Source organism: Gavialis gangeticus, unplaced genomic scaffold (assembly GCF_001723915.1).
Source record: "Gavialis gangeticus isolate Ggan-Ray unplaced genomic scaffold, GavGan_comp1, whole genome shotgun sequence".
Taxonomy (NCBI): domain Eukaryota; kingdom Metazoa; phylum Chordata; order Crocodylia; family Gavialidae; genus Gavialis; species Gavialis gangeticus.
The window spans coordinates 37953690-37968803 of NW_017729004.1; the positions used below are offsets into that span (position 1 = coordinate 37953690).

General features: G+C 40.0%; 1 protein-coding gene across 10 annotated transcripts in view; it reads left to right on the forward strand.

Annotated features, from left to right (window-relative positions):
• ABI1 (abl interactor 1) overlaps nucleotides 1-15114 on the forward strand; it is a 139611-nt gene that overhangs the window by 101313 nt on the left and 23184 nt on the right. For 2 of the 10 annotated variants that reach the window (XM_019508258.1, XM_019508261.1), the window contains exons 4-9: nucleotides 1101-1115; nucleotides 1863-1963; nucleotides 6962-7102; nucleotides 9420-9520; nucleotides 10837-10920; nucleotides 12458-12634. In XM_019508258.1, coding sequence (XP_019363803.1) covers nucleotides 1101-1115; nucleotides 1863-1963; nucleotides 6962-7102; nucleotides 9420-9520; nucleotides 10837-10920; nucleotides 12458-12634 — 619 coding nt within the window. The remainder of the gene's footprint in view (nucleotides 1-1100; nucleotides 1116-1862; nucleotides 1964-6961; nucleotides 7103-9419; nucleotides 9521-10836; nucleotides 10921-12457; nucleotides 12635-15114) is intronic. The other 8 variants (XM_019508260.1, XM_019508263.1, XM_019508262.1 and 5 more) reach the window with 6 other exon arrangements.

Sequence of the window (15114 nt, forward strand, 5' to 3'; positions counted from 1 at the left end):
CCATTGATGTTTACAGATGGGTCCTGATACAAAAAAGGTTGAGAACCACTGATATAAACTACTTCATTCTGATGACAAATCTCAGTCCACGCTGCAAGGACCACATATAGGGCTTTCGTTATTACTATATCTTGACTATTCCTGAAACTACCAGGAAGAGTTTGTATTTGGGTAGCGACTTTCTTGTCACAATAGGGACCGTTAATGCTAGGGACAGAAAATGGTAGTCTGCTTTCAGAAATTCAACAGATAACTTCTTGTTGTTATTGGCTTGCTTATCTTTTAGATTAGACTTCCAAAAATATCAGTTTTTTAATTATTAAAGAAACCCCAAATTTATCTTCTGATTCTGGCCCCTTAAGCATAATGTGAGGCCATGTTTTCATGTTTTTCTCTGCAACCATGAAGACTAGGACTCTTGTGAAGATTAGGAATCTCCTGACCCCTGACTGTTTAACAGTATCAATTATTTTGAGCTGGCAAATTGTACTACAGTACTGATTTAGGTTGCATTTCAGTCAGTAACCTTGAGGTGAATGGCTCTGCTTGTAATCCAATCTGAGCACTCCCTTCATCTCTTCTATCATTCAGTGCAGCAGCTAGAAGTTTTCCAAAATACATGGAGATTAAATGTCCAACTGAATATATTCTGCACTAGGTGATATAGTGTTCAGTGTGCATGTGAACTGGAACTTTTTAGTAAGCATAGTGTTGGAGTTGGATAATGTTAGTCAAACGCATTTAAACTGGCTTTACAGTCTCACGATTGGCAGTGGGGAGGAGTCTGGCTGGCTGGCCACAAAGAGGTTTGCTTCCATGCATCTTTGTTTATTGCAGCAGCAAATAAGTGTAGAAAAGTTTGATTTTGTTTTTAATTTTGATAAATGTAAAATTTCAATTTGAGGGTGCCAGTTAATTATGGCTTATGTTGTGTGCCTGTTCTTGAACCTACATAAATATTGTATCTGGGATGCAGTAGTTAATTATCAATAGGGAAATTGAATTTTTGTTATTAACTGTAGTTTTAACCTGTCCTGTCAGTTGTGATGGATTTGCCATTAACTTCTACTTTTTCCCCCCCTTTTTTTGCCAACGTTAAGTGGCTAAAAGCCAAGGTAAGAAGAGTTATTTCTCATTTGACCCAGAGTGCCTCACTGTATTTGATAGTAGAGGCTGCAGAACCATTAAAACTGAAAACTAGTGCTCTTCTACACTGCTCTGCTTTTCATAGGTTTTTTAGATTTAAATATGCTGTGTTTCAGTTCAGATTCGCAGCGATTAGCTAAGGTGTGTTAATATATCAGTGATATATTGACACTTGCATTTATATCTAGTTACATTAATTTCTCTAACATGTGTTAGTGCTTTGCTCTGATTCAGTAGATGCCTTGATTCTATTCACTTACATTTTTTATAGGAGGTTTCCCAGACAATCTGCATGACTGCTAGTCAAATTGCTGAGCAAAACTGGATGAGGAATATTGGTCGAAGCCAGACAAGATTGTACAGTTAGCCTAAATTTTTGTTTAAAATAATCACACTTGAATTGGCATGATCATGGCTGCAACATTCTTTCAAAGAAAAGAAGGAAACAGAATTTTGCATGTGAATCAATTGTTACCTTTCCGTTACTTAAGTTTCAGATGTGCCTCCATTTTAAAATAATAGCAAAGACAATGTAATGCTAAAATTTTAATCCTTGTTTTTAATGGTGCTTTTATCATGTGCAGCTAAAAGAACTTGCTGTTTTACAGCTGTCTGGGAATCCTCATTTCATATTCTTACACAACAAAATAACTGTTAATAGTAGAGCTGTATCGGTAAAATAAAATAAAATAAAATAATGTTTCCCCTCATTTTAGCATGGAAGTAACCAGCCTGCAAGAACTGGCACCTTGTCAAGAACAAATCCGCCTACACAAAAACCACCGAGTCCTCCTATGTCAGGCCGGGGAACTCTGGGGTAAGAATGAGGCTGGTAATCCTGCCTGTATATTTGAGGAAATTTTAAGTTGTGCAGATATTAATGTTTCTTAGTTTGGTGAGTGAATGCAGAGTCCAGTAACTCCATCCTGTGAGGCACATCACTTTTTAATAACAATACAACTGTACTGTTTTGTTTTGTTTTTTCACACACTTTTTTTTTTAATGGCTTTTCTTTCAGGAAACATTTTGTCATGGACTTAACAATAGGTTGAATTTATTGTTTTATTTCTGAAGGCAGTTAGCCACTAACATTTGGAATACAGAAGGACTCTGAGAAGGCTTTTCTTATTTTTAAAGTTCCAAAGCAGGAGATTTTAGGGTTAAGGTTCTTTGTTGTTAACTTGTATCTTGATAGCACAGAGATGTGAAAATGCATTTTCTGCCTTTCTTCTGTGCTGAAGTATTTAAGCAAAATTGGGTTGCTTGAGGATGTATTCTCATTTATGCACCCACTTGAATAGAAATTGTAATGCTTTAAATGTTTTACTGATGTAATCTTTCAAGATGCTAAAATCTGGTGATCTTGAGACATCAGCAAATTATTACAGCTTATCCTGACATAGTGTTTCTTGGGTAATATGCCATTTGGCCTATTGTGTATGGTCTTTTGAGTGATATCTGAAGAGAAGTCTCTGTAACAGAGGTCCTTCTCTGCCACAACTCTGAATTCTTCTCCCCACCCCGGACTCTGGGCATAGAGTAGGTGGAAACCTAGTCATGGTGGGCTGGTGTGGGTGTATCAGTGACAGATGTTTTGGTTGACTGAGTTGAAGTGCTGAATAATGTGTGAAGTGACAAGGCAGCTATTGGGATGGGGACCTGGAGAGCCAGGTAAGAAAAATAGGCAAGTCACAGCCCTCTAAAACAAAGTTTTGCAGTGTTCTGGGCAGCACTGAACCTTTGTTAGTATTGAAGTGTTTAATGCATTCTTTTTTTAAGGCAAACTATTGCTATGTGCATGTGCTGCCTCATGCTTTGTGAAAGTTCTCATTCCCTGCTCTTGGGTAATGTGCTCTGCCCCAGTTATGCACCTGATCATCAGTGGTGGTCCACCACAGAGAGCTGCTTTTTAGCAGTGAGGGGAATTGTTTGGGATCCTTTTGGGAAACAATACCCTTTTTGTTGAATGGAATCCTGGGAAATGTAATACCCCAGGAGAGAGAGAGAGAAAAGTCCACGCATCAGGGGATGGCAGAAAGGATAAACAACAAGCTCACTATTGAGTAAGATCTGCAGGTGGCATAAGATCCCTGGATAATCTTTCCTGTGACCAGGGTGGGGGTATAGAAAAGCACCTAGTCTGGCAAAGAGGGCACCTAGTCTGACTACATGGATTCTACAGGAAGCATCTCAGGGGAATGCAGCAAGCATGGTGAGCTGAGTGAATAGGCATTGTCTAAATCTTGAATCTGAATCTAGCGGGGAGAGAGGACTTTTATTTCCTTGTACTTCCCCAAGGGGTGCTGGCAATAAACACACTGGAGAGAAGAGGAATAATTGAACTCTGGAAAAGGAACCAAATCCTAGTGTCTGGAGAGGGCTGGCAAAGAACTGTCTGGAGCCTGGAGAGAGCATGTGTTTAACTAGGAGGTTTCCCAAACAATCTAGGATTTAGTTCTTTGAAAGGGAACGTTTTTTGAGTTAGCTGCAGAACTGAGTAAACCCCGAGAAATCAGAGACGCACAGCAGGAGTAGCTACATCCTCCCTTTGCAAAAATGTGCAGAGAAGAGTTAAGACTTGGACTCCAGTTCTTATTCCCAGTCTCTCTAAGCGAGGACAATAATGATAGGGTTTTTAATGTTCTTCACTTTGGTTATTTCTAGTAGAAGCATGTACAAAACGTCCTTGTTTATCATTTTTCTTTGCAGTATCAGTCATATTTCTGGCTTGGTCTAACTGGAACATAGGCCTTTTCATTTTCTCATGATTTAATCATTTTGGCACAACAAAAATAATAGCAGTCACAGTCTTAAAACTTTTTGTAGCTATGTGTGTGCATAAACAAACTAATCCACAAATACCATAATTCATACACATAATTGTGATATGCCTATTTTTTTCTTAGAAATGGTTTAGTTAATGTTACTGTTGTGAGAAGTGCTTTTCTATAATATCTATTGAAATCAAACTTGTTTGCTAGGATACCACAAAATGATGCAACTAAACTTTATGGCTAGGGACAGAAATTACACACAACCTTGTGAGAGTCATTGGAAACGCGTTCAAATCTATAACATACAAGAAATTCAGTGCACATAAACCACTTTCAAAGTCGCCAAAACCAGTTTAAGATAAACCTGGATGAATGTAGTATCAGACGTAACTGATTTAAGTTAAATCAGTTTATTGAACTTCTGTCTCAGATCCCCTCCAGATTCAAGTTAACATATAGTCCCCTAGCATCCCACAGTGGGCAGGCTAGCACGGAGGCATGCTCTAGCATCCCCCAGCTTCTGCCCTGAGCCACTGTAGGCATGTTACTACATTTCTGGAATCAAAACTGAATGTCTGTTCATTTGCTTCTCAGTTCAATTTACGCTGCTTGGACTAACCTGCAGAGATTCAACTGATTCAACCTTGAGCTTTTTTGACTGTCTGTACTTAGCCATCAGCTGGTAACAGAACAAAACACACTTTTTTTGTGATGGCTTTGCTCTTTTTCTTTGTTTGCTTTTCACTTCACCAAATTCATTGTCTTGCTGTGGTTGTCTGGTTATTAGGGAGTGGATTTTTATATTTATTTACTTACTTATTTTTACTATGCTGTAGAATTGTTCATAGAGGTGCACCAATATATCAGTCACATATTGGATTGGCACTGATAACAGGTAAACTAACGTCATCAGCCGTTGGCTTTTTTTGGTTGATAGTGTCACCAATACATGCCGTGTGCAACTGCAGCATGCATATGGCCAGGAATGCAGCCTGGTAGTTTGGACAGCAGCCTCCTGCTGGTAAGTCTTTGGGAGAGAAGGGGTGTGGAGAAGGAGAAGGGCTGTGGGAGGGGCAGATTGAGGCCCCCATGGTGAGGGAGGGAGGAAGTGGGGCTTGGGTAGGTGCTACCAGGCCAGGGTGGTGAATGTGACCTCGAGGTTGGGATTGGGATGGAGCCACAGGTGGCTCATTCAGGGGCGTGGGGCGCGGGGGGTGGCTCCCCACTGCTGCGTGCACCCCCTGCCGAGGCATAGGGGGCACATGCCCCCCTGGATTTGTGCGTGGGGCAAGGGCGGGTTGCCCGCTGTGGGCTAAGGGTCAGAGGCTGCGCCTGTAGTCTGAATTTCTATTTTCAATATTTCAAGTAATATGCTAGCCTCTTCCCGGTGGGGGAGTTGGGCCAGGGCTGCACTTGGGGCATGCAGGGGCAGGCCAGGCTCAGCTGCATGGAGCTCTCAGTGGCAGCACTGGGAGGGGTGGATATGGGGGGGGCTATAGGGAATTTTGGAGTAGCTATAGCCCCTCAAATCTGCACCCCCCAGCACTACCCCTGCTTCCAAGGGAAAGGCAGGGCTTCTGAGGGAAAGGCAGCAGAGCAGAGTGCCCCAAGCAGGTCAGTGCTGGTGGGGGGGTATCGGGCTATAGCTGTCCCAAAATTCCCCATAGCCACCCCTCCTAGTACTGCAGCACACCCTGTACATCTGAGCCCAGCCCCCTCACTGGGAAAAGGCTAGCACAGCCCCTGACCCTGAACATGCAGCAGGCAGCCCACCCTTGCCCTGCATACAAGGGGATATGTGTCCCCCATACCTTCCTCAGGGGTGCGCACAGTGGTAGAGAGCTGCCCCCTCCTTTCCTGCACCCTCTGGAAGAGCCACTTGTGGCTCCATCCTGCTGTTGGCCTCAGGGTCCCATTCTGTGCCCTGGCTGGGCAGCCCCTGCCTCCTCCCTCCCTCACCTTGGGGGCTTTAATTTGCCCCCCTCATGCTCCTTCCCTCCTCCACACCTCTTCTCCCCTCCACACACACTCACACACACAGACTTTGTCAGGAGGCTGCTCTCCAAACTCCCAGGTTGCATTCCTGTAAATCAGCTATTGGATCAGTCGATCTTTATCAGTGCACCTCTAGTTTTTCAGCAAAAATAATGCAGGCTTATGGCAGTGTGGCTTACTAGATAGAACATTAGACTTTGGAACTTGGGAGACCTGTTGTCTACATCTAGTTTGGCTGGCAGTCTGACGGGTGGCTTTGAGCAAGTCATTTAATCTCTTGGTGCCTCAGTTTGTGTGATGGTGATAGCTATGCTTCCATCCCATGTAAAAGATTTATTATATGAAGAACACTATATACAAATGAGGTGCTTCCGTTTAACTGGCAATTTAGTAAGATATTGTGCAAATAGTTAAAAATGTTTTGTCATGCCTTCTGGGTTCCTTTCTTTGTGTGCAGCCTCATACCTGAATTCTGGTGAAGAATATGGTTACCCTTTTTGTTTGGGGTATCTTTCAGATGGTTACATTTTGAGGGGAGGTGTATTTGAGGAAGTGTTTTAACAGTCCCTTGATTATAACATTGTTGGCAGGCACAATTGTAAGGTTGTGTACATGCTGGAGTTTACACAACTGTTAACCTCTGGAGTATTTTGTGACCATAAATTCAGGTATATTTTTAATTTGTGTGTTTTAAAGGTATGTATAACTTAGTCTTGCAGTACCAAATCATTTTCAAGATACTTTTTCTATGGTTTTATTTAATATACTCAACATTAAAATGTTATTTAACTTTTGAAATGAGACTAAATTTAACTTTAATCATGCCTTTGTAAATATGCAACACTAGTATGTTGAGAACAGAACACCCATTTTCCTTTATGCTTGTAGAGGTATATTTTTTTTATGGTAATGTGGGTCACTGTACAGTGATTGTTTATGAAGGTTTAGGAAAACAAATGGCTTGATTACTTTTAATCAAAGGACTTATCTGTTCTACCTCTTGACCCTTTCTCTTTCTCTTTCCCATCCCCTTTTTCTTTGACCAGACGAAATACTCCTTACAAAACCCTGGAGCCAGTCAAGCCTCCAACCGTTCCTAATGATTATATGACCAGTCCTGCCAGACTTGGAAGTCAGCACAGTCCAGGAAGAACAGCTTCCTTGAACCAGAGACCAAGAACCCACAGGTAGAATATGCTGCTGCTGATTCTGTACCTGTTTTTGGTCTGGTTCATTGGGGTGGTAGAAGAGCTTTATACCTGGATCCTTCAGAGGTTGGGAACATATGCCACATAAGAAAGATGTAGTTTTAAAATACCTTGCTGTCCAGATTTGGTACCTCTGAATGTATTGACTCTAGAATGTGTTTCAGTTTTTCAAATGTATACAGAAGGCAGGGTTGATTTTCACCATTATAGACTAGGTAAATCAGATATACAGGTTTTCCTTGCTTTATGCTGTACATGTGTTCCTGGAAAACGGTGCATAACTCAAATTCGCATAAGGGGAACCCACTGTACAATATAAGAAATAGGGATATATTCCAAGACCTTGACTGTACTGACCCCCAGACCCATTTCTACCGCTTTTACAAGAAGATTTTGGTACTTACCAGTGGCAGACAGTACACACAAGCACAGGGTGGTGGTGAATGTTACTATAATGGTGATGGCAACTACAGAAACATGTGTCACAGACAACAAGCGAGAAGCACAGCTCCACACAGGAGACTCTATTTTGCACTCCCACAATGCACCACACAAAGCAGCTGACTGAGGACTTCCATCACACCAATCACAAAAGAGTGAATTTACCTCACATATAACAATTTTTTGGTATAAAAAGGGTCATTGCATAAGAGTAAATTTGCACATACAGAACCCACATAAAGCGAGGGAAACCTGTATCGCATAAACATATAGGAGCACAAGCTCCCTTAATCAGATGCTGTGAAAGGACCTGCACAGGGCAGTGTATAAAGTGGACATAATGTGGGCACTATCAATACCCTCCTAGAGCAATGGCAGAGAAGTAATCGATTGATTTTTATGTTCAGAGAAAGGGGACCATGCCCCATACTATAGAGGAATGCAGATAGTTTTATTGTCCTTGGAATAGCTAAAGAAAGGATTGGTGTTTAGTTATTTAAACAATATGATGTTTTAAAAAGCATAATAATAGTTCTGGGATTCAGAGAGTCCTTTTGGACCTTGGAAAAACAATTGTTCTATGTATGAGACAACTTGCTGTCAGCTATGAAACGCGTCAAAATAAAATAATTTCTGAATCAGTATGCGGTGAAGACCTTTTAAATCTTAGCCAGCTACTGTGAAGTCTCCATTCTTGTCTCACAAGATCTTTTACGTAGACTGCAGCTAGAAATTCAGCTGCAACCATGGTGACAAGATCAAGGTCTTCAGCAGTCAGAACACTAATTTTGAAGGAATTATCTTGGCTCCCGGTTCAGATCACCACTTTTCTTTTTATAGCAGTGTTATTTTCTTAAGACATATTTGAATGATTTGTACCTGACTCTTCAGCAGCATTGATGTATGGTTGCACAGAAATGGTAAATAAAGTGGATTGAGTGCTGCTATATTTTAATTAGCATGAATCTGTGGAAATGGCTTTTAAGTTATAGGGCATTTGGTTGTTTAATTCTCTCCTCTCCTCTCCTCTGAATCTCAATAGATTCAGGCCTTGGCTGATGGCATATTTATTGAATTTTGTCCTTGGAGTCATATTCAGTTCCCTACTTTCCATTTAGTTGGAATGGCCTTTTAAGAGGCTTACATGAAAAATATTGTATGATTTCTTCAAGTTACATTAGGTATAAATACTTGGCCTTTAATTGTGATATTACTTTAGAGTTGTTCTTAAACATGATTGAGAAGCGAATAGCACACAATAGCAACGCTGAAAATATTGTAGATTGCGGGATCTAAGGAAAAGAGGAGGAGAGGAGGACATGGTTTATACCAGAACTTATGTTTTGCCTTTATTGTTGGTCTTTCTTGTAGTAAAACTGCTAACGACTCTAAACTTGGACTCACATATTCATTTAGTAAAAGGAAGACATTTTAAGCCTGTAGCACACATTCCAGGAATTGCAGATAGTTTATGCTTGACCCATTTAACACCCCATTTCTCATCTTTAATTTGGAGCACCTGGCAGTGTTACTGTATTCATATTAAGACTTGGTTGTCTAGATCTTAAATGGGTGCTTACATTTTTAGTTAACACAATATTTAAGTAAAACATGACTATGGAAAAGTGTAACAGCTTAGCTAATTGCATCTACCACTGCTAGAATTTAATGGATTCTGAGTTGATTATCTGAGTAGGGACTGCAAATACAGTCAATTTACAGGGCTTTTATTCTTTTCAACAATGTTTAAAATTGAGCCAGTTTTAATCTGTCACTGTTTAGGTACATAAAACGAATGTTTGTACATCTTTGTGGACAACTATGATGACGCTTGTGTATGTGGTTTTTATTTAAGTGGTAGTAGTGGCGGAAGTGGTAGCCGAGAGAATAGCGGAAGCAGCAGTATTGGCATTCCCATTGCCGTGCCTACACCTTCACCACCAACTATTGGCCCAGGTATGAGATTCTTTTTATATTACCTCATGTGTTACTGTGGCTCATTTGGATGTTTCCAAATGGACCCTTTTGTCTGTTCAATGGCTTTGAAATTGTGCTGAAACACATAGAACCCTAGTTACAGAGTTTGTCCCATGAAAGCCTATCATGAGCAATCTGAAGTCTTAATCTCTTGGGGAAAAATATTCCCAAAATAATCAATCATTTAAAATGGTTAAAGCACTTAGGTAAGCTCTTTGTTTTATAGAGTGTTAATGCTAAGTGATTCTAAAGAAGTAAAGGATTTTTCCCTTGTTGAGAGGTACCAGATTAAATCAGTTCTTTTACAATGCTTATGGACAAGTTGTCATTTGTAATTGCCCCGAAAAAAAAAGAAAAGAAACTGTATTGTATGCGTTTCATTCGATAGATCTTTTGAAATAGCCTGATAGTTTTATTATTATTGTGTGCACTAAAAATTTAATCAAAAGAACAGTTATTTTGTTTTAACACCTGAAAAAGGTGGGAAGACAACCTAGGAATAAACAAAACACCAATTATAAAATTTAACATCATTCACTAATGTGATTTTTTTTAAAGCCAAAAATAAATCAAAGTGTAAGAACTGTCATTGCTCAATACCCTAAAAATTGCATAGGAACTGGCAGTGTAGGACCTTAGGTATCAAGAGCACAACTCTACTGTTTGATTAGAAGTGCAGAACCATAGAGTTAAAGGGAGGAGAGGGACCCTAGGCCAACCCTCTGCATAAATGCAGCTTTCGATGTTTCTAAACTACTCTAGATACATGCTGTTCAGTGAGAGAATTGTCTTAGGTTTGAGGAAGTACAGTACTTGGTTGTTAGTCAATATAGCAAGATAGAGGAAAGCCATGATTGCAGGCTTAGTGAATGTTTATTCTGTAAACATGTTAAGCTGTCTTGGGTGAGGAAGTGATAGTCCAAACTAAAAATACAGACTAAAAGATGGTGGTGGTCAAACTTCATGTTTTCACACTCAGGTGGAAATTTGCCATTGGAATCCTTTGTAAACAAAGGAGCAGATCACACGTTCCCTTTTTTTACAAAAACTTAAGGCCTACTTTAGGTTCCCGATCCTGCAGTGGGGTCCATGTAATGTGCAGTTCTCTTTTCTGTGGTTTTGCTTTAAGAAAGTCGAAGGATTCCATAAATAAGTAAAAGCTTGTAAGTATGCAACTTACCGTAGGGCCAGGGCTCAAATTTTGTATCAGGCACTGGAGAGTTTCTGATTTCTTGTTTGTTAAACATGCAGCTTTTTATTCCTAGCCTAACTGGCAATATGAACTATTTTATTAGTGCACATTTCTGTTCCTCCTCCTCCTGGAGCCCCGCCAGCACCACCACTGCCACCACCACCTCTCCCGATGGGCAGTATGATAGGTGAGACTTAGTCAGCCCTGAAGTGATTGTGGTTATTTAGCATAATCAATAATAAACTCCTCCTAATGGATACATAGAAGCTGTCTGCCTCCTTGTTAATGGGGTGTACATGGTTTTGGTACAAAGATCCACTAATCTCAACTAATTCCTCTGGTGAAAGCCTCTGAAGGTACATGCATATGGAAAAAGTGTAATGCATTAGTTACTTAGAACCCTAATATTCCCAGTGAAGCTGATCTGATCTGCAGCAATATGAATTTGGTCTGTGTGCAGGTCTTCTCCTTGCTTTCCTGACTTTGAAAAAACAAGACAGTAATGATGTACATTAATGTAAAGCAATAATTAATATGGGAGGGAGGATCTATACTGGGATTTCTCTTGTGGACCAGTATGAATGAAAACAGAAGGAAGAGCAGAAGTGTCTAGTCTACTGATTTGGATACAATTCAGTAATGCTATGTGGAGATATGAAACTGGGAGACTTCAGGAATTTCAGATTGGTCTCTTCAAGCTGTACAAGAAGTGCTCCACAGCATGGCAGTTGTCAGAAGTCATTTTCTTGCCATGAAACAGACTTTGGAGGCTTTGACTTGTATAATCCTTGACCATTTTCTCTTACCTGAAGTGTTAAATCATCTTCAAATAATATTTAATTAGTCTGTAAATTTCTGAATGCACTTCTTGGGCATATATGCACACAATGATTTTTCTGCAAAATGTTACTATGCTTGAAAGCTAGAAGGGACCTGTGCATTGACAAGTAAGAGTTAAATTTGAGGTTCATTGGTTTGCATGGAGTGAAATTCTTTAGCCTCTGTGACAGAAAAATGAAACAGCAAAAAGGAAAGAAAGACTGAGCAGTTATTCTTTTGTTTCAGATTAATAATGAATTGTACATCAGCTGTGTGATTGGTAAAATTGCTGCTGACACATTTTGTATGTGTACGTTGATTCAAATTTGTTAATGCAGGTTCCCTCTATGAAAGCACAGTTAACAAATGGTAGAAATAGTAAATAAGAATAATGTCCAAAAATCATAACCTGGTGCTTGTGTGAGCCATGACTAAACATGTTTCTGCAGTGGCAAGTGTTTCCTTCTTTTTGTTAAAAAACATCTTTTTATAGGTTTTTCCTTTTAAAAAGATTGCATTCTGAAACAATCTTGCCTCCAAAACTTTTGCTTTCAACAGGATATGTAATCTTTTCACGGTATTTACCTGTCTTTTTCTTTAATGAAAGGTATTACAGCTTTGCTAATTTATGTAACTTATCTGTGTAGTGATCAACATTTCAGAAGGCAACATTTTAGTAGCTTTTTATATCATAGATAGATAGTTTATGTGGCTGGTATCATAATATTGTAGAACTGGGTGTTTTCTGTCTCTTGTTGATCACCTCCTACTGGCCTTACCCTGCTGGAGTCCTGGTTTCAGGTATTTGTCACATTCTGGGGCTTTTTTCTGTGTTCTGCTTTCTGTCCAATGTAATACGTGGCTTAAGTCTTCTCGTTGGTTCCTTTTGGCTAATGCTTTTTCAGCTGCTCCTGGTTCAGCTCCTGGTTCCCAGTATGGCACAATGACCAGGCAAATTTCGCGACACAACTCTACCACTTCCTCAGCATCTTCTGGTGGATACAGACGGAATCCCTCTGTGACCGTCCCATTTTCTGCTCAACCTCATGTTAATGGCGGGCCTCTTTATTCTCAAAACTCAAGTAAGCTTCTGTGCTTTGCAGTCATGGACTGTTTTGAGCTAAATGACTTGCTTGTGCAGGTGAACAGCCAGAATCAAACATTTGTTTGCATTTATATCTGTTTTCTTAGAAAAGATGTAGAAAGGTGTGCTCTGTCTCTTTTTAAATTATATGTTGAACATTTGCCCTTTCCCCACCCTGGGAAATTGTCTAGCAACGAATATAATGGGCAAGATTAGGATTGCCCTGTAATTAAAAGCAAACATTTAGAACTATTTTATAGGGTGTTTATGCACAAAAAAGGGCTCCACAATTGAAAAATGTTTTAATGCAAAAAAATCCAATGGTTCAATGTCTCCATGGGATTAATGGCGGTATAGAGCTCTTATCTAAAATGGAACCATTGATATTTCAAGTAAATACTATGAATTCTTTGATTTGTGATGGGAAGCAAAAAAAGCTATTAATTACTACTCTGTAAGTCTTATGATCTGGTAAATAGATGCTGAGACAATTTAGAAAACAAGCCCTTTTCATAGCATTACCAAGATAATGCTTTCTCCTTCATTTCTTTCACAGTAAACCACAATGCTAAGGGGTTTCTCCAACACTCATGTTCCCATTCGTTCACTTGAGGTGGTACACCTCTTGGTCTTACATAGTTAAACTCTTGCAGTTAAGAACTGTTTAGGTACAGAAACAAATGGTTGTGACAGTCCTAAGTAGTTTAAAATACAGTACTGTTATCTAACCAACTTTCATGTTAATGTTTAAATCAAGAAAATGAGACTGGCATGGGGATCGGTGGAAAAACCTGCTGATATTGATAACCTGTGTGCGCACAGTAGAGTTACTGATCTTGCACAGTTGGGACTGGGTTGAGGGCAGTGAGCCTCAGTTTTTATAAGTCGTCCCAGTCTGTGGTCCCAACTGCTAAGCTCCCTTCCAGAGCCTTATTGATGGGTGGATGGGGGGGGTGTAAACACTTCTCCCTCCTCATTTTCCTGCCTTTGTCCACTTTTTCCCTCCTTACAAAAAACTCCTCCCCAAATTCCTTAATTGACCATGTGTTCCTCCTCAGTCCTTCATCCCAAGCCTGGCTCACTCCTCTGTACCCTTTACTTGCAAGCAGACTGTGGCGGAGAAAGCAGGCTGAGAGTTGGGCCAGTTCTAGAGAGCAGCATCTTGTATGCTCAGGAGGGTAACAGAGCCAGCCCTTAGCAGCAGGAGGCTGCAAAGCAATACGTTCTCTTTGCCAACTTTACAAGCTGTTTGACTGGTGGGAATGCTACTGTTCCTAATCAGCCTTGGGGTAGTAGACACCCAGACAGCTTACTGTAGGATAAAGGTAGATGGATCTTTATTGCATATAAACTGCTCTGCAGCAGCTGGTGGTTGGTGTGTTCTTAACCTGCATGCAGTTTAGCCCTCAGCACAAGAAAGATAAGTTACCACAGGGTAAGAGCATGCACGTGGGTAGTTTCTGCAGAGCACCTGATATGCAATATATTCCCAAGGTGAATTGTTTATAATCCAGTACCCTGAATCGATCCTTCTGTCCCTTTTCAGCCCTCACCTGGAGTAAACAATATTGTAGTCTGTAGTTTGCAGTGGGAACCAATTCCCCAGGATCTTTCCTTTTCTCCAACCCTCTAAATTATAACCATGTACACACATAGATTAAAAACACCTGTATGCTTTTGTTTTGGATGGATTTTAAACCATGCTAAATGCAGATTCTGTTACAGTATCATCACCCTTAAGGGAATTTGAGTTTTGTTACTCCTGGTTTACTTTTAAAAATATATATATTTAATATAAAAATATTTGAAAAACATTGATGGAGAACTTCTCACTGATCATCTAAAATTATTTCAGTAAGAAATAATTTCTCTCTCTACACAAGAGAAGTGGAATAGTTAACTACTTTAGAGAGTTAGCCATGGTGGCCTGAAGTTAGGCAGATGGCAGGGCAGGGTGGTGCCCTGTAGAGTAGATTAATGTTAATCTTTGTGTCTCTGTCCTTCACACACATGATATCCCATTAGTTTCCTCCATGTTTTTAATCCCCAGAGTAACTCCCTGTTAAGAAAGAACAACCGTTTATTTTCCGATAGCGGTAGTTATTTGGGTAAACTACCCTCTACGTCAGAAGTGGCTCAACTGCCTCAGCTGTTAGTCAGTTGGTTTGTTAAAACTTCTTGAAAAAAGAAAATTTCAGTGCAATTTGTGTTCAAATGTAGGTATTATCCCTTATTTTGGGTTGTCTGTAGTGTTTTTCAAAGCACCATTTTTAAAGGTCTTAAAGGCCTTTGAACTAGAAAGTAATTTAATCTGTTCCTGGAACTAGGGATTTTTAAGATCCCTACCTTGGCAATAAATCTGGTTCATTGTTTCCTTAGCATTATACTGTCATGCTAACAAAGAGCTAGATTTTTTAGAAACGTTTTCTTCAGTTTTTATGGAAAAATCTGTTGGATTTTTTCCGCCCCCCCCCCCCC